This window comes from Bos grunniens, chromosome 1 (genome assembly GCF_055505025.1).
Source record: "Bos grunniens cultivar Pamir isolate PY7600 chromosome 1, Bosgru_T2T1.0, whole genome shotgun sequence".
Classification (NCBI taxonomy): domain Eukaryota; kingdom Metazoa; phylum Chordata; class Mammalia; order Artiodactyla; family Bovidae; genus Bos; species Bos grunniens.
The window spans coordinates 120,190,961-120,216,966 of NC_141165.1; the positions used below are offsets into that span (position 1 = coordinate 120,190,961).

A 26,006-nucleotide genomic window follows, 5' to 3' on the forward strand; every position below is an offset into this window, starting at 1 on the left:
AAGACATAGTAGACTATGCATTTAAACTGACATATTAAAAAATTTGCTAATACACAGTTGATTTAGATTCAACACTACATGTAAATCAGCATGAAGTAGAATACCTTGACACATCTTCTAATAATTGGAATATACAGTATTACTTTTACTATGAAATAGGAGGAAGCCAAATAGGGAAAGGAGTACATCAAGGTTGTATATTGTCACCCTGCTTATTTAACTTATATGCAGAATACATCATGAGAAATGCTGGGCTGGATAAAGCACAAGCTGGAATCAAGATTGCCGGGAGAAATATCAATAACCTCAGATACAGATGACACCACCCTTATGGCAGAAAACAAAGTAAAACTAGAGAGCCTCTTTATGAAAGTGAAAGAGGAGAGTGAAAAAGTTGGCTGAAAACTCAATATTCAGAAAACTAAGATCATGGCATCTGGTCCCATCACTGCATGGCAAATAGATGGGGAAACAGTGGAAACAGTGGCTGACTTTATTTTTGGGGACTCCAAAATCACTGCAGATGGTGACTGCAGCCATGAAATTAAAAGACGCTTGCTCCTTAGAAGAAAAGGTATGACCAACCTAGAGAGCATATTAAAAAGCAGAGACATTGCTTTGCCAACAAAGGTCCATCTAGTCAAAGCTATGTTTTTTCCAGTAGTCATGTATGGATGTGAGAGTTGGACAATAAAGAAAATTGAGCACTGAAGAATTGATGCTTTTGAACTGTGGTGTTGGAGAAGACTCTTGAGAGTCCCTTGGACAGCAAGGAGATCCAACCAGTCCATCCTAAAGGAAATCAGTCCTGAATATTCATTGGAAGGAATGATGGTGAAGCTGAAACTCCAATTCTTTGGCCATCCGATATGAAGAACTGACCCATTGGGGAAAGGGACGACAGAGGACGAGATGGTGGATGGCATCACCGACTCAATGGACATGAGTTTGAGTACTTCACCTACTCAGGAGTAGGTGAAGGACAGGGAGACCTGGCGTGCTGCATTCGATGAGGGTACAAAGAGTCGGACACAACTGAGTGACTGAACTGGACTGAACTGAACTAAAATTCACCTGGCAACATAAGCAATTGGTTACCCTTAGCATTACCCTAAGAACAAGCTGCACCTTTAAGTTATGTTACTGAAAAGTCATTACACTTGTAAATTCCAATCATATCCCATTTTATCTTCTATCTATTATTCTACTATAATTAGTTCTTAATTCAGTATATTTTTCTTTGAATAATTTGCTATTGTGCATATGCATCTAACGCTGCAATTAGTATTTTTAAATGTTGTAAAAGTCTGATAATATATCATCACTATGTCGAGGAGGTGCTAGTAATATCTTCAATATAATGAACTATAAGAATCAAGGAAATAAAACTTTGATAACAAATATTATCTCTAAGAGTAATTTTGCCATAGAATATCATTGAGTAACATAAGTTACTTTGAAGAAGTGGTTCGGTAAATTAAAATAAGTTTAAAAAACAGAAGCAATTCTGAGTCTACTGTGAATTTTCTGAATACAATTTAATGTCAGTTTCTTTTTAAAAATTCTTCTACTAAAGTTTGTCTCAAGGCAGCATGTAATATTGGTTAATTATGTGCATGTTTTATTTATTTATATTAACATTTTATGTGATCCTATTTATCTGGCTGACACATTTTTCTATTATATTTTTAAATAAGACACAAAGCATCATATAAAAATTATTTAAAATCTAAACAATTATTAGGTTCTTGCTCAGTGGAAAAAAATGTGTGAGATAGTTCGGCGCATACTGATGATATTGAGACAGAGACACATCTATTCCTTTCTTGGTGTGGATATCAGAGACTGTCAGTAGAAAACAAACTGGAGGAAACAATCAGTTTTTCAATTTTTCCTCATCTGTACTCAGTCGCTCAGTTGCGTCCAACTCTTTGTGACCCCAGGGAACATAGCCCATGAGGCTCCTCTGTCCATAGGATTTTCTCAGCAAGTATACTGTAGTGGGTTGCCATTTGCTCCTTAGAGGCTCCCTGATTAAGCTTTTATTATTTTATTTAAAATAAATCCCACAAAGATAACACAAACAGTACCACAGTGATAAAATACAATTCAAAGTGGAATATAAAGGTTACTGAGACTTCTCTCTAAGCAAGTAGTAGCTAGTATGTTGTTTCCAGTTTAGAATTTTCAAAACCATATTTAGTAACAGTATTCTGATATCTCTTGCCAAGGATCTAAATAACATGGAGAAGTATCAGACTAGGGTGTATCATTTCCTGTCATTAAAAAAAAAAAATCTATAAACTATCTATGCTGCTGCTGCTGCTAAGTCGCTTCCGTCATGTCCGACTCTGTGCGACCCCATAGACAGCAGCCTGTCTATGCTCCCCTGTCCTTGGGATTCTCCAGGCAAGAACACTGGAGTGGGTTGCCATTTCCTTCTCCAATGCATGAAAGTGAAAAGTGAAAGTGAAGTCGTTCAGTCGTGTCCGACTCTAGCAACCCCATGGACTACAGCCCACCAGGCTCCTCCGTCCATGGGATTTTCCAGGCAAAAGTACTGGAGTTGGGTGCCAAACTATCTACAGTTAAAAGCAAAATGCTATGTCCTGTTCAGATTCTGAGAAAGGTCAGTTTATATATAAAGTAGATTCATCTCTTTCACATGGACTTGAGACTTACTAAATGGCCACAAGTAGAATACAAACTCAATTCTTTTGATTAAGTTAACAGCAACAAAAAGGTATTAAAACAGACTAGATTCCAAAGACTATATATTTAAATTCTCTCATGTACTGAAACATTTAAAATTTTAAAGATAATTTTTGTGTGTTCTTAAACACTAAACCTTGGCTAATGCTAAATAACAAACTTTGGGATTAAGTGGAATTTATCATCTAATATAATCTTTTGTGGAAAAGATGATCTTTTATTTAATTTTACTTACCATGATCAAAATTTTAAAGAATTTAAATTATTCCTCTGTATACCAAAAACTGAAGCATCAACCCTGGATTTTTAAATAAAATATTTTTTATTAAAACACTAATGTTTTATAAGTAAATCCATATTTTATGCACAGATCACTGAAGAGACACTATTAATATATTTTATAGTAATGAATTATGTATTACTATGAGATTGATGAGCACAACCATAAATAGTCAGTGGAGAATCTAATTCTGTTAGAATCAGATTAGCTTAGTTCCAATGCTATTTCTTCCCTCTACATAAAAGAGACAGCGATTCCCGCCCCCCCTTCAATTGGTCTAGTAGTATGTAGGCTAGCACCACATAATCAAATATGCTAGTATTTGTACAAAAATTATGAATTAACACATCAAGTGGGATAAATTTCATCTATAAATAGTCTCTATTTAGTTTGAGTCACATTTTGCTGCTAAGTGAATTCGGGCTGGTTTCATTTATTTCAATTACTCTACCATAAACTCACAAGTAAGAAGTACCACTCTAGGGACAATAGAGAAGGACTCTTACCTTGACACATGAAACCTCTTTCTTCATAGCCAGCATTGCAGGAGCACTTGCCAATGGGTACAAGCCATTCACCTTCTGTACTGCAGTACATCCTAGGAGGATCTTCCTCCTTAGAATTGTTAACACAAGAACCTCTAACTTCCACCAGAGATTGGGAATCCATTGGTACTGTGTCTGGAAACATAGCCAGATTCTTCACTGTAAACGGGCACTTTTTGAAGTACACTCTCACAGACACTAAGGCAACACAAGCACCAACATCTTGAAAAGCCAAATAAAATCCCTTTTTGTTGACAGGACCTACTTCTCTAACCTCAGTGTTGAGTTTAAGAATACGGTCCCCCAGATCCATTTGCGTGAAACTTTCATCGGCTGCAATGGTGTCAATCTTTGTAAACTGATGTTCTCGGAATTTGACTCCATGATCATCATCAGACTCCATGTAGTACAGATTGAAAGTCTCCTTGCAAGTTCCCAAAACCAATGGAATGCTATTGCAGTCCCGGAGAGTGAACTTTAGCTCCACATAGATCTTCTGAGCTGAGTTCCTGGGGATCCAGTTTGTCCTCAGCCAATTATTTTGACTATGATCCATGACATTGCACACCTGGTAAGTCCGGATGGGTGTGTAATGTTCATCAACACCACTGATTTCTTCCCACTTGAAGAATGAAAGAAGAAGGAAAAAGGAAAGGCAGAATTAATGAATTAAGCATGATGAATAATTGTGACTACAAGATGAAGGTGTTAATGGTATCACAGGAAATACAAAACAAGCAGAAATTTCACTGTTGCTCATTAAAGATCAAGATGCGCAGCAATTCTGTAACATTCTTGTTTGCAGTTTTTATTATTTACAAGGTTCTCTGAGTTCTTTGACACAAAATAATTCAAAATTTTGATGAACACATTTGAATTTTATTTGAGCTTGTGTGATATTCAGGAAGAAGTTGCTTAGAAATTGATTGGACCTAGACAAACACCCTAGGATAAAAATGTCAAATCAGTCATCTCTAATAACATGATAAAAATTATTTTGTTGTATATTTTAGGGGATTTTTTTTTTTTTGGTTTGCTCTTTTAAAAGAAAAAGAAAAATACCACTGCCTAGCATTTATCTTTATTAAACTTTCCCCAATTTGGGCCAGACTTTGGTAAAATCAGTATATCACAAAGAAAGTGAATCTAAATTATTTCATTACCAGGTATCTTTATGCATGACATTACTAACATACTTGGTCATTTCAAGAAATATATGATGGAGAACTTTGAATTTCTGAAGTAAAAACATGAACATGTCTCCTTCCCATCTCCCCAAAATCCAACAAATAGTTATACATGTAGAACCGAAGATTTAAGTATAGTGAACATTTCAATTCTTAATGTCTTTTATCCATGTTAAATTTTCCACATGCAAGAAATCGGCTACTTAAGTTGTTGTTATAGCAGTTTGGGCTATGATGGTAATAAAACTTTTTTTCATTGTTAATACACTCAAAAAGTTTCAAGACTTTTTAGAAAAGTTAAGCACTGCTTCTTTGATCCTTATACAGGTTTTGAGAAGCTTTCTATCTGTTTCTAACTATTACGCCTGTGTCTACACTCTGTTTACACCATGCCCAGTTATCTTATTGCTGCTAGGACAATACATCGTTTTCCATGTCATATTAGAGTTCGAATCTTCTATGGCCTCCCCGTTACTCATGTAAGAACTTCAGACTCTTCAGTTTGGCATTTGTGCTTTTCCAAAAACTATTCCCAACTTACATTTATTTTTTTCTAAAAGTTTGAATTGAGATTAGAGAATTATAAGTTTCACTTATGCACCTGCTTTTCTTGTCTCTGTGAACTCTTTTTTATGTTTTCAAAAGAAATGTTGGATCTTCTTTCGTTATGGTATAAAAAAAGAGCACTGGTCTTTGTTCATTTCTCTGTGATGCCTCCCCATAACCTTAACGTGCTTAAGACACTTTGTTTCGTATAACACTTATTAAATATCTTTTTCAGTGTTAGATTTAATTCATGATACATTTTTAGATTAGTTTAACATTGTTTCATATACATTTGTTAGATTTTAGAGCTCTTTATATCCTTTATAACTTCACACAACTTCACTTTTTAGGAATAAAAGATGAATACAATGCATAAAAATTATGTTTTTTATAATATATTTAGTAAACTCAAGGAAATAATAAAGTTCATATTAGATAATATGTTTTAACTTTGTAAATAAATAAATGAAATCCTTGTGATGCCCATTATAAATGGGTTCCTAAAATCTTCTCCATTAAAAGAGTTACTTATTTTCATAAGGAATAAGTTTTAAATAAATTTTAACTAAATCAATGGCATTTAAAATATTTTAATGTATTTTCTACTTATATTTATTAAATACACATAGGAATTCCAATCCACAACTTCTAGTTACAAAGTAAGATAAAAATGCTATTTTTCTTAATTCACAATAACCAAAAGTAAAGAAATATGGCATTTATCTGGCCTTTGAACCTCATTAGCCAAAAAAATAATTATTTACATTAGAGTGTTTGAATTATCAAATCCAAGCTGCACCCTGCCCCTACCAATGTGAGAAACACAGTTTTAAAACTCTTTAGTCTCCTTAGTTCTCCTACCAATCTAAGAACAAACCAAAAGCAAATAATTAAACAGCACCACTTATTTCAGTAACTTGGATCATTCAGGGTCTGGAATATATGAGAAGCATTCATTTTCTGGAGACAAAATTGGCTTGTCTTTATTGTCATGCCTAACATCCAACAAAGGAACCCATTTTGTTATTTTAGAAAACCCTAGAATAATATACAAGAAAATACACATAATGTATTTTTAATAATCACCAATTTATCATTTTCAAACAACCACTGTATAAATATATTATATGGAGAGCTTTTAAGAACAAAAGTATATATCAGAGTCTCATTTCTGAGGATTTTACACTGAGGTGCCTATAAAAATAAAGTCACATTCAAAACCAAAATTAATGTATAACTTTAATATCAGAAAATTTAAAACCTGTGAACTGAGTTGAAGCTCAAAAAAAAATTGTAATCTTAAATAGTATTATTATGTTGCATCTTTTCTATTAATATTACATTGATTCTATGATGGCATTGTAAAGTATAGAGCTAACAAAAACTCCAGAGGATAAATGCTTTCTGTGGGCATTTTACAGAACGTTAGATGATAAGGCCTATTTAAAAATTAGCCAACTGACTTCAAAAATTTTAGGTCAGAATTTTCTTATCAGAATAGATAAGTTTGTAATTTGATGAATCAGTTGCAATTTTCTCCTGCTCTGGACAGCATTTTGTTAGACACCAAATAGAAATGACACAGAAATGACACCATGTAAAGATTTTCACAATTTGATGTAAAATATGATTTTAATTATGGAGATATCAATGTAGTCTAACATTTTCCTTTGAATGCTAATTTGGCAAGCTATCACAAGCCCTTGAATGCAGAGGTACAAATTGCAAGAAGATAATGCAAACAGCACCAGCATGCTCTGTGCATAAAAAGGTTGCAGAGAGCAATTATCACTTCATTAATTTGTAATGAAAACCAAATTGCCTGTAAGTGATGGTGACTTGCCATCTCAGACCACTTGCAAAAAAACAGCAGATCTCTGACTCTAGTGTCTGCTGAGGACTTGTTTAGTTGCTCAGTCCTGTCCTTTTGCAACCCCATAGATTGTATGTAGCCACCCAGACTCCTCTGTCCATGGGACTTCTCAAGTAAGAATACTGGAGTGGGTGGCCATTTCCTCCTCCAGGGGATTTTCTGGATCCAGGGATCAAACTCACGTCTGCTGCTTGGTAGGCAGATTCTTTATCACTGAGCCACCTAGGAAATTGCTGAGGACTAGAGAGTGGAAATAAAATTCCTAAAAAAGCAGTTTTGCAACAGCAGCAACAGAAATGATTAAAGTGCTGTTGTAATTCTTACATTTTATAAATTAAAAGGATACTCATATTTACCCAATCTTCATACTCCAAGAACTAATGTGTACATTCATAAATTATTAGAGATTATGTACTGTCATAGTCATTGTGCCAAGGCCAATGTGAACAAAGAAAGTGGGTGATTTAGAATTAGTGACATATAAAATTGGGAGGTACAAAGCATTGATTGCTTCATTTTTCTAATCCTTAAGGAAGAATCTCTTCAAGGCATGTCCAGCAGTAACACTGTCCAGCAGAAAGGGACACAGAACTAGTAAGAACAGAACTAATGACACAGACACAGAACTAGTGACTAGTAAGAATGCAAATTCTTTCTAAAGCTTAAATTCTTCAAAATCAATAATTCCAGGAATAGCCTGGCTCCCATATTCTTACTATATAAGCTTTTATCATTAGACACAGAGACCGGAATTGAATTTCTTTTTTTTTTTTTTTCTTTTTCCAGATTATTACAACTATAAGAAAAACATTTGCCCAGACTTCTTTTCCCTAGAAGCATGATTCAGAATTCTATTCCCTGTAACATTAGCACAATGAGCCTCCTTATCAACAAAATACAGTGTAAGATGTGATTCAATTTATATTTTTTAGATAGCACAGCTTCTTGTTACTGAGTCAAATATATATTTTGAGGGAAAACATATTTTTAACAATTAATCAGCATTTAACCTAATAACTCTCATTTTAATGAACCCCAATTATAGTAATAAAGGATTTATACTCATTGTTAACATTAATTACTCTCTTGGATACATTTTTTGCTACTTGCTAATAGAGAGTAGGAGGAAAGTGTTTACATTTTCTTTAAAAGAGGGAGAACATGGGATACAGCTAGTGCATAGACTAACTTAAATATTTAGAAAGTGAGAAACAACTTCGTGATTTACTTTATAAGGTTTAAATCACTTCTTAGAAATTTGCAGATGATATTAAAAAAGAAAATATACCAATATTCTTATGTTTGTAATACTACATTTATATTTCAATGGTGAATAAAAAGCACATAGTTCTGCACTTTAGAAAATGCTAATGTGACTAATGCTGCCCTTAATAACTGTGAAAGTGAAGTCATTCAGTCATGTCCGACTCTTTGTGGTCTTATGGACTGTAGCCTACCAGGCTCCTCCATCTATGGAGTTTTCCAGGCAAGAGTACTGGAGTGGGTTTCCATTTCCTTCTCCAGGGGTTCTTCCCGATCCAGGGATCGAACCCGGGTCTCCTGCATTGCAGGCTGATGCTTTACCCTCTAAGCCACCAGGGAAGTCCTCTTAATAACTTGTAAGTGATATTGAAGTTGATTCGTGTCATTCTTTCTCCTCTCCTGTTTCTACTCTTACATGTTTTTCCTTTTGCACATATCATAGCTGTTTCAAAAGCAGTGTTCATTGCTCTTTGCAACCCTATGGATTATACAGTCCATGGAATTCTCCAGGCCAGAATACTGGAGTGGGTAGCTGTTCCCTTCTCCAGGGGATCTTCCCAATGCGGGGATAGAACCCAGGTCTCCCACATTGCAAGTGGATTCTTTACCAACTGAGCTATCAGGGAAGCCCTCTTAATAACTGTAAGTGATATTGAAGTTGATTCGTGTCATTCTTTCTCCTCTCCTGTTTCTACTCTTACATGTTTTTCCCTTTGCACATATCATAGCTGTTTCAAAACGTAGTTTTCATCCTAGAAATATTTGAACATTTATCACACATCAGCATAAGCTTGGCAATGCATAACCACTTATAGGAAAATGTCACTGGCAAGTTTCAGACCCAGATGTATGTAACAAACTCACTATATTTCCATATATTATTAAATAGAATTTTCTTAGCCAATAGGCCTCAAAAGTATACACACACACACACACACATACTTGTAATAGTATTATATTAAAAAGTAGAGTAAAATAAAAGAGTTGAGACAAATGAGAAACAGAATTTGGGGGTTTGGGGGGCTTTGTTGGTGATGATGATTTGGGGTCAAATCAGAGGAATACATTTATAACCAGAGGACTGAGGAGAGAGAAGATGGGGATTTGATATTGAAAATCCAGCATCAGCAACAAGATGCAGGCCAAAGTCTAAAGATAATCATAGCCAGAAGTTACATGCCTGAGATGGCATGTCCAGTAATCTTAACAATAATGACTACTATCCATCCTCCCACCCACCTTTACCTCCTAAGTAATTAGCAGAAGTTTGATAATGATATTACAAATATCTTGTTGAAAATAGAGAGGACAATGTCTCAGTTTGGATACAGTATAGAGAAAAGAGATGGAAAACCAGGAGGGGAAAGAAAGACCAGAGATTATTATTATTATTAAGGAAAGCCATATTAAAAAGCAGAGATATTACTTTGCTGACAAAGGTCCATCCAGTCAAAGCTGTGGTTTTTCCAGTAGTCATGTATGGATGAGAGAGTTGGACCATAAAGAAAGCCGAGAGCAGAATAACTGATGCTTTTGGACAGTGGTGTTGGAGAAGACTCTTTAGAGTCCCTTGGACTGCAAGGAGATCCAATCAGTCTATCCTAAAGGAAATCAGTCCTAAATATTCATTGGAGGGACTGATGCTAAAGCTGAAACCCCAATACTTTGCCTGATGCAAAGAACTGACTGATTGGAGAAGACCCTGGTGCTGGAAAAGATTGAAGGCAGGAGTAGAAGGGAACAACAGAGGACAAGATGGTTGGATGGCATCACCAACTGGATGGGCATGAGTTTGAGCAAGCTCTGGGATTTGGTGATGGACAGGGAAGCCTGCAGTCCATGGGGTCACAAAGAGTCAGACATAACTGAGTGACTGAACTGACTTCAGAGGATAAGAGAAAGAGTTAGGACCAGGAAAATGTATCATCTCTGTTTGGGTATAGGGTAGGCCCTGGTACATTCTGTAGTTAGAACAAGATGCTGGCTATTCAAGGCAATGTCTTCTGAAAGTTTGAGCATGTGTGGGGGTCCTTTGGTCCCCATCAGCACCTACTTTGGATTCTCTGTCTTTACTCAGCATTTTACAGTCACAAATACTTCCATCTTCAGTCTCAGGATTTCTCAGTTCCTGATACCCTTAGACTGAGGCAAGAACAAGGGCAGCCTCAGCTTCACCATTCTAGGCCTTTGATTTTAGTAATTCTCCCCTAAGTTGGGGTTGGTTTAGTGGTATTTTACTGAGATCTCAGAGCTGTTGCCATATCTTTGCATCTGTGGAAAAACATCCCATAATTCTGACTAGTCTGTCTAATTTCCTTACATCAAAGGTTCTTATTTTTGGCTAAGCATTAGCCGGAGACCTTTTAAAAAATACTACTTCACAGATGTCTATCCAAAATATTTCATTTTACATTACCTAGGAGATTTGGATGTGAGTAGGTGGCTCCCTAAGGTTGGGAACCAATGTTCTATGTCCTCTGGGCAACTTTTGCCCTCAACTTCACCTGACAGCATATTCCACTATCAGTTTCCAAGACTTCCTTATTTTATACATTGGAGAATAATTGCTTTACAGTGTTATGTTGGTTTCTGCAGTTCAATTCAGTTCAGTCGCGCAGTTGTGTCCGATCCTGCGACCCCATGGACTGCAGCACGCCAGGGCTCCCTGTCCTTCACCAACTCCCAGAGTTTACTCAAACCCATGTCCACTGAGTCGGTGATGCCATCCAATCATCTCATCCTCTGTCATCCCCTTCTTCTCCTGCCTTCAGTCTTTCCCAGCATCAGGGTCTTTTCAAATGAGTCAGTTCTTCACATCTGGTGGCCAAAGAATTGTAGTTTCAGCTTCAGCGTCAGTCCTTGCAATGAATATTTAGGACTAATTTCCTTTAGGATGGACTGGTTGAATCTCTTTGCAGTCCAAGGGACTCTCAAGAGTCTTCTCCAACACCACAGTTCAAAAGCATCAATTCTTCGGCGCTCAGCTTTCTTTATAGTACACCTCTCACATCCATACATGACTACTGGAAAAACCATAGCTTTGACTAGACGGACCTCAGTACATCAATGTGAAACAGTCACAATTATATATCCCCTTCCTCTTGAGCCTCCCTTCTCCCCCCATCCCACCCCTCTAGGTTGTCACAAAGTGCCAGTCTGGGCGCCCTGTGTTATACAGTAGTCTCCCACTAGCCATCTATTTTACACATGGTAGCGTATATATTTCAATACTACTTTCTCAATTTTCTCTATCCTCTCCTTCCCAAGACTTCTGAATCTCCTCAGAAACCGTTGCTACGTCTAATGTTTCCAGATAGTCCTGCCTTTGTTTCTATCGAAGGCCCTATTTCTCAGCCCTCATCCTATATGTTGCTGATGCCCGATTTTCCGAGGCCCAGATGTGCCTTCAGAGAAGGCAATGGCACCCCACTCCAGTACTCTTGCTCGGAAAATCCCATGGACAGAGGAGCCTGTTAGGCTGCAGTCCATGGGGTCGCTAAGAGTCGGACACGACTGAGAGACTTCACTTTCACTTTTCACTTTCATGCATTGGAGAAAGAAATGGCAACCCACTCCAGTGTTCTTGCCTGGAGAATCCCAGGGATGGAGGAGCCTGGTGGGCTGCCGTCTATGGGGTCTCACAGAGTCGGACACGACTGAAGCATCTTAGCAGCAGCAGCAGCAGCAGATGTGCCTTATGTAGAACCTGAATAATCTCATCTTCTACCTCCCACAAAGATTTGTAAGATATTATTATAATAAACAACACAAGTCTAATCATATTGCTCTTCTATTTCACATCTGGTGGTAAATGCAAAACGTGTGCATTACAGAAAAATGTGAACTGTGTGTGGGAGGGCTACCTTCAGTCACATATCTCTCTTGGTGGAATGCAAGACAACTGATTTTAGAAATGCTACAGTTTTTAGAGTTCACTATAATTTGGTAATCTCCTACTGTGATTTCTGAAATGATTTGTGATTTCTTAAGATACCTCTATAATAGTGGTCTAATTTGATTCCACATGCATTTATTGAATGTTTCTATATGCAAAGCCAAGATTAGAAGCAGTAGATAGTAAAATGATAAGTGAAATGTGATTTTTGCTATCCAGAAATTGATGCTGGAAGGAAGGGCATGAGCATCACACAAGGCAGATGATGGTACGTGGTCCATTTGAGGTGTTGCAAGGAGCTGTGGGGAAAGAAAGGATTACTGGTGGAAGAGGGTTCTGGAAAATCACTAAAGAAGAAATGGAAAGGTAGGATGACTAGAATCTCTACAGGTGGAAAAAGGAGGGTTCACTGAAAGAAAGAGTGTGAGCAAACAGGAAGACCCGTGAGGACAGAACCTGTGTAAGGAGTGGGGTTCCAGTATGACTGGAAATTAGGGCACTGAGCAGCCAGGATGCGGACAGTTACTTAAAAAGAAAGGACTGGGCAAATCTGGGCAAATCTTTACTTCATTTGCTACCATGAAAAACTCCTGAAAAGAGGCACAAGGTTTGCTCCAGACTGGAAGTTGGTTCTCCAAAGAGAAGGAGAAAGAGGGGTTTCAGAAAGACCTCTGCAAGTTCCAGAAGAGAATTCTGAAGATGACCTCTGCTGAATGTATGAACATTGAACATTTCCCAAAAGATTATAAAGACATATATTTTTCTTATGAATTTATATAGGATACAGCTACACATGCAGAAAGGAACACAGCTCATTATACTATAATTTTGTGACTACTAAAAAGTTTCAGAAAGATTCCCGTTTGTACAGAAATACTGCAAACAAAAACAGAAAAAAAATTAAAGAGTTGGACACGACTGAGAGACTTCACTTTCACTTTTCACTTTCATGCATTGGAGAAAGAAATGGCAACCCACTCCAGTGTTCTTGCCTGGAGAATCCCAGGGATGGAGGATTTAATTTTTTAAAAAATTTAAAAAAAATAAATAAATGTTTCTTTCATTTTTCTTTTGTGAAATAGTGTTCTCATTAGATCCCACATATCTGATTTCAAGAACACCTAATCAATATTTATTGAATAACTACTACCAAGCTCTATATTGATACTATGGTAATGAAGAAGATAGGAAAGGTATCTGTCCTTAAGGAACATACCGTACTTATGTTAAATCCATTGTTATATCCATTTTTATTTTGTATCCATTTGTATGTTATATGCATTTTCATTTATTTCTTTGCTCATTATTCTTTCTCGCCTTCATGGTCTCTGGTTTGACTTATTTTTCCCTCCCAAACATTTAAGTGAAAGTGAAAGTTGCTCAGTTGTGTCTGACTCTTTGTGACCCCATGGACTATACAGCCCATGGAATTCTCCAGGCCAGAATACTGGAGTGGGTAGCCTTTCTCTTCTCCAGGGCATCTTCCCAACTCAGGGAAAGAACCCAGGTCTCCTGCATTGCAGCTGGTTTCTTTACCAGCTGAGCCACAAGGGAAGCCCCCCAAGCATTTCACTCTGTGCCTAAAACTAAATACCTCATACAGATTTACTAAAATTAGATATCACGTGATGCGCTAAATGTTAAACTCATGTAACTAACAAAGCATAGAAGTATGCTTTGGGGCGCAGAAGGCATTGATTTTTAAAAATAAATACTCTGGTTAACTATGTGTCAAAGAGTGACCTTAACCAATTAAATATAAGACACATACCATGTTTATAAGCGTTTTGTAAAAATAAAAATAAAAAAAAGAATCAGGAAATGAATTTCTACAAAATGTGTGTTAGTAGATTTATGATAAAGATTTTGAAATGAATGCTGAAAATTTTTTGAAAGATGGAAAACAATCTTAAAGTTTGAGAGATGGTGGGTGGCAATGAAAAAAACTTTCCAAAATAATGCAAAATGCTTAAAGATCTATCAAAAAGTGAATTTCTAGCCAGAAGAATAAGCTTGCAAAAGATATAATACATTAAAATATAAAATATACCATGGGAAGGTCATATCTACATTCTTCATTGTCAAAAGTTTTCAATTAAACCTGCTATTTGAATTTACTTTTCCTGTGAGGGGAAAAATATCAATGTAATGAAAGACAGGAAAAGTAAAATTTTAACTGTAGAGGTTTGATGTTAATGGTGAAATATTTCTATTTATAATGTAAAAGAAACATAATTGCAAAATGTTATTTTTAGAAGTATAACCATGAAAAAATTTACCATTAATATGAAAATTACTTTCATAAAGAGAAAGGCAAAATAGTTTAAAAATCATCAATTAACTATTTATCTATTCCATAAAGTTGGGGGAAATTGTTCATATTTATCAGAAATTTTTCACTCTTTCTGTTGCTATATAGTCAAATAACTACACTTTTCATAGGTTAAATTTGCCCTTTAATGTCAGGGAGTAAAACAATGAGACTATCATGTTTCCAATTCTTGGAAACATATTTAATATGAAATTGCCCAATAAAAAGGTAATTTTAGAATTCAGTATAACTGCTTGAAAATGTGGGGTAAAATTCCGCGCACATTGGCTTAACTTGTCTAGACTGAAAACTGAGTTAAAATGGACATTTACAGAATTATTACAAATGGCCAACTACTTAGAAATTAATGCAGAGCAGTGACAGCAGTACATTTCATACCAGTTGTGAGATTCATGTAATTTCCCGCTATGATAATGGGTCACAGACACAGTAATTCATAGCAATTTATGATGTACCTGTGGAGCACTCCCAGTGACGGAAATGAAATTAACTCGTGTCACTGGGCAACATATGCTAAGTTTTACACATTTTCAGATAACTCAGTTTATTTTTTAACACAATATGTGTAATTGTGTTTTTTTTGAAATGTAAGCAGTTTTTTGAAATGTAAGCTGCTTTATAGCAACAATTTTAAAGCTGCAAAGACGTCTTTGGCTGTTGGGTGGCAATCCTGTTTCATAGGAACATTTTTAATCATTTATCCGTTTAGTATCTTAGGAAGGCCAGCTATGTTAGTGTCTAAGCTCTAGATACAGGCAGACCTTAGGTTTGAAGCCTACCTTTGCTAGTTAATAGGAGGTTTAAGAGCTTATGATTAAATTCACACAACTCTAAAATGTGAAACATCATAGTAAACTCTTTCTAGATATGTGAACAAAAGTAAACTATCCATTTTAAAACAATTGTAACAGTGCATGGCACTTGGGGAGCAGTAAACAAATATTATTATTCTGCTAAAGTTAACAAAAAATGTCATTGGGATATATGGATTTTTTTCTTATAAAATAATAGAAGTGTATTTTAAATTCAAGCTTTATCTATTTTCTATTCTTATTTCACTAGTCTAGAGATTTTTCAAATTTACTTAAGGTCACCACAGTTTCTGACAAGTGTAATTTGTTTTACTCTTTCGAAATTCAATAAATATAATTAATGACGAAAGTCAACTGACTATATTGCAAATGAGCCTGCTGTCTATTATCTATGATAAATATGCTATTCCATGTGGAGTAAAGTTTTGCCAATATTATTCCACACTTTCCCAGGTACTATAGTTCTGTAACATTTTTAGACAATTGACTTCAATTCCTTTCACTATTTTTTTAAATGAACAGTATATGATCTATCTGTATATTAATAGACATGTTTTAATAAAACAAAAATATTTATTATTATCATATTATGCTTTTAGTTCATACTGGTCACTGTGTTAAGTCTGTTATGTCATGTCTAAATTGAGATAATAGTACCTTTCTTACAGTATTGCTTAGTTTCTTGACAGATTATATTGATAGTTAATAAGTGCTTACATAGTTGTCACCTACTAAGTAAAACAAATATGTATTAAGCACATACATGCTATAAACTTGTTTTCTAGTACTACCATTATGGTAATGGTGCAGAAGTCATGGTTTCCTGACCTTGATAAATCTTAATCATAAGAATGGAAATATGTTTGTGTAAGCTTAATTTTAGACAGTCATTCATTTATTCAATAGAAATCCACCGAGAGCCAGGCACTCTTCTATTTCCTGGGGACCACCTTCTCCATGGGAAGAATAACAGTAAAGTCATCAGTGTTTTAATGGAGCTTAGGCTCTCCTTGAAAGAAAACAAAGAGTAAATAATCACACAGACACAGGAAAGGTAAGCTGACCATAGTTATTATAAAGAAAAACAAAGACAGAATGGAAGACTATAGGTGGCTTGACGAAATGACATTTCAATCGGGTAACCAGAGGTAAGTTCTCACTTTTGTAGCCACTTGTTTGAAGTGAGTAACCAGGCATAGAGATACACATAGATACAACATCGCAGACTGAGAGAACAGAAAGAATACGAACTGTGAGACTGAGGGTGGTGGTATAATTAAAGCGTGGCAAGGAGGCCACTGTGGCTGAAACAGAGTGATCCAGGAAGGAAGTGGTGAAACCTTAGACCTGAGAGGAAGTTGACTATAAAATCAAGTAGGTCCATGTTGGCCATGTGAGAGACTTTGGATTTTATTGTCAGACAAGAAGGAACTCAGTGTATGGTTTGGACAGAGGAGTGACATGATTTGACGTATATAGGGCTACTGGGTGAAAAATACATTGTAAAGATCAAAGACCTATGATGTGAGATCATCGGGAGGTTATTACAGTGGCAGAGGATAAGACATTATCGGTAAAAAGGGGAGAACAGATTCTGGAACTCTTTTGGTGGTAGATCCAAAGGGCTTGATGATAGATGGAGTACAGGACTTTGGAGAAGGGTGGAGACCGCAACACACGCACACACTCAAAGAATGGCGACAGCTGATGTGATACCAGAGAAAGAGAACAGAAGCAGGAGCTGGAATGTAGGCGAGAAACTGAAATGCAAGTGGAATTTTGACTAGTGAGAAAGGGTGATGATGGTTAGAAAGAGGAAAAATAACACATTCTGGGCAGGGGAAGCTGCGGGGAGCGAGCTCCGCCTCTGGCAAAGGTCATGAGGAAGGAGGCTTGGCATACGCAAAGGCGGGATCAAGCCTCAGGAGTCTCCCTGGAAATTCTCGAGCAATCTACCCCCAAAACCAGAGTCTGCCTACTTTCTGCTTTGTGCTTTCACCTACACCTCTGACTTTACGGGGGGCTGTCCCCCACTACCTCTCTCTGAAAAAAGAGTTAGCTTACAGCTCCAGTTAATAATTCCTGGGTATGACAGTGTTTAACCTACAAACTCCTTTGGAAATCGTCTAGCCTGCCTGAATAGGTTTTTCCGGCCACATGTGATTGTTCAGAGCCTCCCAACTGTGAGAGGCAGGAGATGTTCTAAACTGTCTAAACACAGATTCTTTTGAGTAGTTAAAAGATTGATTAGAAATTGTATTGGTGAAGGAATTTTCACTTGTTGGGCCAATGTTTGCTGCTAAGTCTCCATATCCCTTACCTGCTGTGTCCCTGGCAGTGTATTGATTAATATAATTGGTGTAAGTAGTAGCTTTAATGTTTGTAACCTGGGACCCTTGAGTTAATTCTTTTTCTTGTTATAGCCCACCACACCTTTGCTCTGTAGGAATGCAACTTTATCTAATGCTTTTGGAGGGTGGCTCCTGACCAATCACCTTTAGAGAAAAATAAGTTTTCTGAAGAAAGGGTCTTAAATTGTTAACAGGCCTCCGGGCCAGAAGATGATGCAAATCACCTAACTTTTGCATATGCTAAGTTTGCAGGAAGAAAGCCTGGCTTGCTGCCTGACTCTACCCCTTCCCCCATTATCCTCTATGCATAACTTAAGGTATAAAAACTACTTTGGAAAATAAAGTGCGGGCCTTGTTCACCGAAACTTGGTCTCACCATGTCGTTCTTTCTCTTACCTTCTGGCTGAATTATTCAGCCTCTTTTCTCCACTGAATTTCCTCACTGAGCTATCCTTATTTCAGCCTCTTTTCTTCACTGAATTTTACTGAGCTATCCTCATTCTATTACTCTTTATATCCTTAATTAACGTTTAATTAAGCAATTGTCTCCTGATCTTCGCCTACGCCGTCTCTCCTTCGAATACCCTGGATCAGCCGGGGCTGGTCCCCGGCAGGAAGCAATGTGTAAAAAGACATAAAAACACAAAAACATCGACTGAGTTTGGGTATCATGAAGCTGCTAAAGTGAAAGATGGAGCTAGTCTTTCTTTGATTAATGTGACTCATATTAGACACTTGTTATGTACTAGGACTCTATTTCCTCTATTAGAGACTCTGTTTAGGGACTCTAAATATTTTGACTCTTTATTCACTGCAATAAAGTGCAGTGAATAAATAGTCAGAAATCTGTCTCCTCAGGAAGCTTACATTCTAGTGCCTGCGAAGTTGCTTCAGTCCTTTCCGACTCTTTGCAACCCCAAGGAGTGTAGCCCACCAGGCTTCTCTGTCCATGAAATTTCCCAGGCAAGAATACTGGAAAATGAAAGTGAAAGTCAGTCGTGTCTGACTCTTTGCAACCCCATGGACTATACAGTCCATGGAATTCTCTAGACCAGAATACTGGAGTGGATATCCTTTCCCTTCTCCAGGGGATCATCCCAACACAGGGATCGAACCCAGGTCTCCCACATTGCAGGCAGATTCTTTACCAGCTGAGCCACAAGGGACTGGAGTGGGTTGGTCTTTCCTTTCCAGGGGATCTTCCCCACCCAGGGATTGAACCCACATCTCCTGTGACTCCTGCATTGACAGGTGGGTTCTTTAACACTGAGCCAGCTGAGAAGCCCATGGGGAAGAATTGGCGGAGTTAAATCCAATCCTGGGATCTGGGCAGAGGACTGAGAAGACTCAGCCTCTCCATGGTATCGCTCTGGTTTCTATGAAGAGAACAGCAGAGAATTAGAGGGGGAGTGAACAAGGACTGTGTGGATAGTATGGAATGTAACAGAGGATTTTCTCATCATGCAAGAGATTCAAACAAATATAAGATTTAGGGACATTACTTTGACAAGAATATTAAAGATGGGTTGGAGGAGGAGAGGAGGGAGATAAATTGAAGAAATTGTAGTTAACCCATTACTGATTCCCAGCACCAACACAGTTCCACATAATCCATTTGCTGAATGAGTAAATTAATGGGTTAATTTTTGAGGGCAAGTAGTATTTTGGTGGTAAAACTCAGACTTGGCAATTGATGGATATTTGCTTTGAAAAAAATGAAAACCTGATAATGACTCTGAGTCAAGTTAACATTTGATAATCATATTGACCATTTTATGAGGCCATTACAGTAATGGGCTTTCCCAGCAATGCATCATTTTATCCTGCAAAACCCCTGTGCGGCAGGTACTATCATCAATTAACTCTACAGAGGAGACAAAGGAAGCTGAGGAAGAGACTCAACTTCTCACCCCAAATCACACAGCTGTAAATGGTGGAGCCTCGATTCAAACCTAGAGCTCTTCCATTCCAAAGCCTTTCCTATTTTCCACTAATCTGTTTTGATGACTTGGAAATGAAAGTCATCAGCAGAGAGGGGCAGCAACATAGGTGGGACAGGTTATGTGAGGAAGAGGAACAGTTGTCTTTAACACAGGCTGAGCCTGATGTGTCAGTGAGAAACATAAAGAAGTCTGCAAAAGTTGGCAGGTCACCCAGAAGTCAGCAGACATTCAGATTTTGGAGTTGCATAATCAAAGCTTTGGAAATGATTGAGATGATTTTAAAAATATATAAGGCAAAAGGAATTTTAGAAACTGTATTTTGAAGTGCTTATATTTAGCGCTTAGAAAGAAAACGAGCAGATGAAAGAAATGGAAATATTATAAAAATTGCTTTTTCAAAGCATTCATGTTGAAATGTTCCCTATATCAAAAAAGTTTTTCAAGTTAAGTATAGTAAATACTGCTAGAAAAGGAGCATTTACAGAGGTAGAAGTAGAACAAGAAGAAAACAAGTCAGAGATACCAGATCAAAGAATTTCAAGAACTTTGTGTTTAATATGAAGAATATCTTAACATAAACAGCATATGGTCTGAAAAGAATGAACTTGTTAGCAGAAGGATACGGGTGACTTACAAAGATTTTTTTTAAAAGTAGCAGAGGTTTTTATAAAACTTTCTGGAATTAAGGAGTGGACAGCAGAGAATACATTGAAGTGGCAATTATACTCTTTTATAAAACAATATTACTGAACAGAAAAGATTCAGTGATTCTCCAAAGAATGAGCCTGCTATAATGCATTTTACCACATATAGAGACCTAGAGACTTTCTTCACAGATGAAGAAACTGACATCTGGAGAAATACAAGTGTCCAGTGTTACAGTGCTAATTGGGGACCAACACAGACCACACTGGCTCCTGGTCTTGTTCTCAGTCCTGCATTAGTGCCCATGTACCACACTATCTTTTTGCAAGAGAGAAAAGACTAGTCTTAATCTCAGTTTTGATAGAACTCTGGTTCACTAGTTACATACATGAAATTTTAACTAGAAATTTCCCTCAGTTATGGGCAAAGATTGATGAGTTTGAAAGAGTATGTGGGATCTTAGGTCTCAAGCAGGGTTGGAACCCACATTCCCTAAAGTGGAAGCATGGAGACTTAAGCACTGGACTGCCAGGCAAGTTCCTGCATTGCTGTATTTTTAGATGAAACTCACTGCTTTATTAGATTTTCATTTTCTAGGCATATCAATTTATCTTCTTTATACCATGTTTTAACATGATCTGAAATATTGATTTTTTTAAAGAAAATCTACATATCTGGGAGAATATTTGAGAATGGACTTAACCTTATGTCAGTCCTGACTTACAGAAAACTGTAAACAAATCAAAAGTGGTAAACATTCCACTGTGAAAATTATCATGATTATAACCGTTCTATAACACAGTGTATTCAGTTTCATAGCCCAAAGTGAATGTGATTATAATCAAAAACAATGAAATAAGTTGGGGTCCTAAATATTCACATGTCCAGAACTAGAAATAAGTGTTAACACATAAAGTTTCAAAACAGGGGTGAATTAAAATTTAAACATTTTGAGCTTGGAAAACTGGTTCAATATTATTTAGCTAATATTTAGATAGCAAGTAAACACATTGGAATAAACCTATCAAGCTAAGTAGTATGTATTCAGAACAGTATTTTGTAGAAAAAATATTACAAAGAAAAAGCAACTGACCTAATATAAAATGATCGAGGACATTTTTCTAATGACAAATTAAATTGTGCATAATAAATTATCAAGCTACAACAATTGTTACCACAGTAATGCCAAGGCCACTATCAACTGAAAAAACAGTCATTATCTTGAAAGCAATTTGAACGTTAAAAGAATTATACCCCAAAATAAGAGCCAACTACATAAGTTACAGAATTCTTGTTTTCTTTGCTCACAGTTTGACCATTTGTTTATTTATGGTATCTCAAATTATCTTATAAATGCTCCACATAAAGAGATGGCATTGAACAACATATATTATTTTGTGGTTTCAAATATTATAATAATACAAACTACAACTTTGTTATTATATCTCTATTCACTATCCAAATAAATTTTAGTTCAACGGTCTACAAAATATTTTAGAGAATATTTGATGATAAATTCAACATTTAGGTATAAATAACATATGTGCCCATACACAATTAGTAGAAAATAATTTTCTAAATTCTGCTTCTAATTTTACAGAAACTGTTGATCAGTTTCTGCTTTCCTGATCAAATATGGCTAATGCTGGTATATTTCAAAGCAGTTTGTGCTGGTTTAGCAGCTGGATGGCTCCTAGAATTATTTTCCTAATATTACATGCCTCCAGAATTCTTCAGTATCTACAACTATATGGCACCCAAACTGATAACATATACTAGTTTGTTTACCATATTATGATCCTATTTAAAATATGGAACCCATGTAGTTTCTGGGGGATTAAGGAGGATTATAGTACTATATTGAAGAAAATTAACTATAATATTAATTAACTACAGATCACTACAAGTAACTGGAAAGAAAATATTCTGATAAGATGTCCTAGTCAAATTTATACTCTGATTAGCTGAGAAATAATCCCTAAATCTGCAACTATTTGGTTGTTATAAATGCCATTTAGCATTTATTCTATTTTATTATATATATATAATATGTATTATGTGTAATGTATACCACTTTACACTATATATGATATGTGTATATACACAAAAAACATATATTTGGTTGTGATTTTATATATAGAATGTTTTACATTTATTTGTATTCATTATCATAATTTACTGCTTTAAAATTTCAGCCTTGTTATTTTGAAGACAAGTAACCCTTTATTCCTATAAATCTGGATCCGAGAAAAGTCTAGAGTATATTATTTTCAGTATCAGCAATCTACCAATAGTATTATAGATGGCGCAACCTATGTTAATGAACACTATATCGCATAATGTGCTTTCTAGACCAATGTGCCTAGGATTCTCCCCTTGGATTTTGGTCTCCTTTTATTAGGCTTGCCTGTTGCTGCTGCTGCTAAGTCACTTCAGTCATGTCCAACTCTGTGCGACCCCATAGACAGCAGCCCACCAGGCCCATCTCTGGGATTCTCCAGGCAAGAACACTGGAGTGGGTTGCCATTTCCTTCTCCAATGCATGAAAGTGAAAAGTGAAAGTGAAATCACTCGGTCGTGTCCGACCATCAGCGACCCCATGGACTGCAGCCTATCAGGCTCCTCCACCCATGGGATTTTCCAGGCAAGAGTACTGGAGTGGGGTGCCATTGCCTTCTCCATAGGCTTGCCTAGTCCCCAACATAATCATGCACTGACAGTTTTCAATTGAGCAGTTAATTTTCCAAGTTTTGATATGTATAATCTAATATAATCCTGATCATTAACCTATAGGGTAAATGATTGTTTACATGTTATATAATAGATAAGGACGCTAAGCAGAGACATTACTTTGCCAACAAAGGTCTGTCTAGTCAAGGCTATGGTTTTTCCTGTGGTCATGTATGGATGTGAGAGTTGGACTGTGAAGAAGGCTGAGCGCCGAAGAACTGATGTTTTTGAACTGTGGTGTTGGAGAAGACTCTTGAGAGTCCCTTGGACTGCAAGGAGATCCAACCAGTCCATTCTGAAGGAGATCAGCCCTGGGATTTCTTTGGAAGGAATGATGCTAAAGCTGAAACTCCAGTACTCTGGCCACCTCATGCAAAGAGTTGACTCATTGGAAAAGACTCTGATGCTGGGAGGGATTGGGGGCAGGAGGAGAAGGGGATGACAGAGGATGAGATGGCTGGATGGCATTGCTGACTCGATGGACGTGAGTCTCAGTGAACTCTGGGAGTAGGTGATGAACAGGGAGGCCTGCTGTGCTGCGATTCATGGGGTCACAAAGAGTTGGACACGACTGAGCGACTGAACTGAACTGAACTGAAGGACGCTAAGCTACCTAAATATTAAGTATGATCCTGTCAACACACTAGAAAGTGACGGAGAGATTTGAATTTAGGCACTCTAGTCACAGGTAGTACTCTTAATCATTTTTCTACATTGATTTGCCTCTGCTTGTTTTACTTTTCTTTCTAGTGTTTAATATTATTATTTTTATTTAGAGGAGTTAATTCCAAAAGGCACTATATGTCATTCTTCTAATCACATAAAAATTAAAATTCCTCTTTTCCCTGCTCTGCTGCTTCCCAGTGCCTGCACAGTGAGCTACTCTGTGATTGTTAAGTCCCAATTCATACGGCACCTGGTCTGTTGAGATTTCTTCCCTCCCAGCTAACCTGAGTCACTGGCTCCTCAGCTGTACATTTCTATCACTTCCTAAATAATTCCACCTTTGCATATATTACTTCTTACTGCACTGATTTGCAAACGCATTTTTCTCCAAAGAGGCTATATTTTCCCTGAAGGTAAATTTATGTGATCTCTAAGAATACAAATTCTTTGTATGGCTAAAGAATCCAGCAGAGTGCTTGAAAATTTATATACTTGCTGAGGAAGATCATATACAGCATAAAGCTGGTTGGGCACGGTGAGGTCTCAAGAGAATCATGGTTAGCTAGAGAGTATATTAATGGTCTGAAGAAATTCCACTTTAATTTTTCTTAAATACTGTTATCTCCTAATCTGTCACCATATCTAACTAGGGTCATATTTGCTCAACCAATGAAGGAGAAACATTATATTTTATTTTTCTAATAAAATAACCAAAATGAAACAGCTAAGCATGTAACCATGTGTTATGGGCTGAATTGTGCACGTCCCAAATTCATAAGTTGAAGTCCTAACCTCCAGTACCTCAGTATGTAACCATATTCAGAGATAAAGTCTTTAAAGAGACAATTCAATTAAAATGAGGCTGTAAAATGGTAATCCAACATGACCAGGAAGGTCTTATAAGAATAGGATAATTGGACATAGACAGGTATAGATAACAAGCTATGTGAAGACACAGGAAAAAGAGAGCCATGTTTAAGCTAGGGAGAAAAGCCTGAAACAGATTCTTCCCTCATGGCCCTGGAAAACCAACCCTTCTGACACCTTGATCTTAGACTTATAGCCTGTAAGAAAATACATTTTTGTTGCTTAAGCCAGACAGTCTGTGATATTAGGTTAGTGAAAAAGTAATTATGCTTTCAGGCTGTGAACTTTAAATCATTAAATATATTTAGCTCAAAAACATCTTTATTAATCAAATAGGAACAATAGCAATCAACGCATTTTTGCCAAATAAGAAATGTTTGTTTATTCCTGTAGCATAAAAATCCATGGCTCAGGATTCAGTGAACTCTTGGAAAGCATTTTCTGTCTCCCACTGACTGTGGAAGCATCTTCCCCACAATTAGTTGTCAAGATGCTTGAAGAAGTGATGGTCGGTTGGTGAGAGGTCAGTGAAGAAGGTGGATGAGGCTAAACACCATAGCCCAATTTGTTCAACTTTTGAAGTGTGGCTGTGCAATGTGTGCTCAGGTGTTGTCATGGAGCAAAATTGGACCTTTTCTGTTGACCAATGACAGCTGCAGTGTGTTGCAGTTTTCAATACATCTCATCAATTTGCAGAGCATACTTCCCAGATGTAATGGTTTTGCCAGGATTCAGAAAGCTGCAGTGGATCAGACCACCAAACAGTGACCATGACATTTTTGGTGTAAGTTTCGCTTTGGAAAGTGATTTGGAGCTTCTTCCTGGTCTAACCACTGAGCTGGCCATTGCTGGTGGTCATATAAAATCCACTTTTCATCACATGTCACAATCTGATCAAGAAATGGTTTGTTGTTGTTGTATAGAATAAGAAAAGATGACACTTCAAAATGATTTGTTTCATTTGTGGTCACTGTATGAGACACCCACTTATCGAGCTTTCTCACCTTTCCAATTTACTTCAGTTGCCAAACAACTGTGGAATGGTTGATGTTGAGTTCTTCAGCAACTTCTCATAGTTGTAAGAGGATCAACTTCAGTGATCCTCTCAATGGGCCAGTGTCAACTTCCAATGGCTGGCCCCTGTGCTGCTGATCTTCAACGTGCTCATCTTCTTTGCAAAACTTCTTGAAGTACCACTGAACTGTGTGTTTATTAGCAGTTTCTGGGCCAAATGTGTTGTTGATACTGCGAGTTGTCTCCACTGCTTTATGACCTATTCTGAACTCAAATAGGAAAATCACTAGAATTTGCTTTTTGTCTAACATCATTTCAATAGTGTAAAATAAATATAAAATAAAC

At 36.8% G+C, this 26,006-nt stretch overlaps 1 protein-coding gene across 2 annotated transcripts in view; it reads right to left on the reverse strand.

The window, feature by feature from the left end:
* The window catches only part of EPHA3 (EPH receptor A3), a 416,154-nt gene that overhangs the window by 285,151 nt on the left and 104,997 nt on the right, over positions 1-26,006 (reverse strand). For both annotated transcript variants that reach the window (XM_086321511.1, XM_086321506.1), the window contains exon 3: positions 3,499-4,159. In XM_086321511.1, the coding sequence (XP_086177637.1) occupies positions 3,499-4,159 (661 nt within the window). The remainder of the gene's footprint in view (positions 1-3,498; positions 4,160-26,006) is intronic.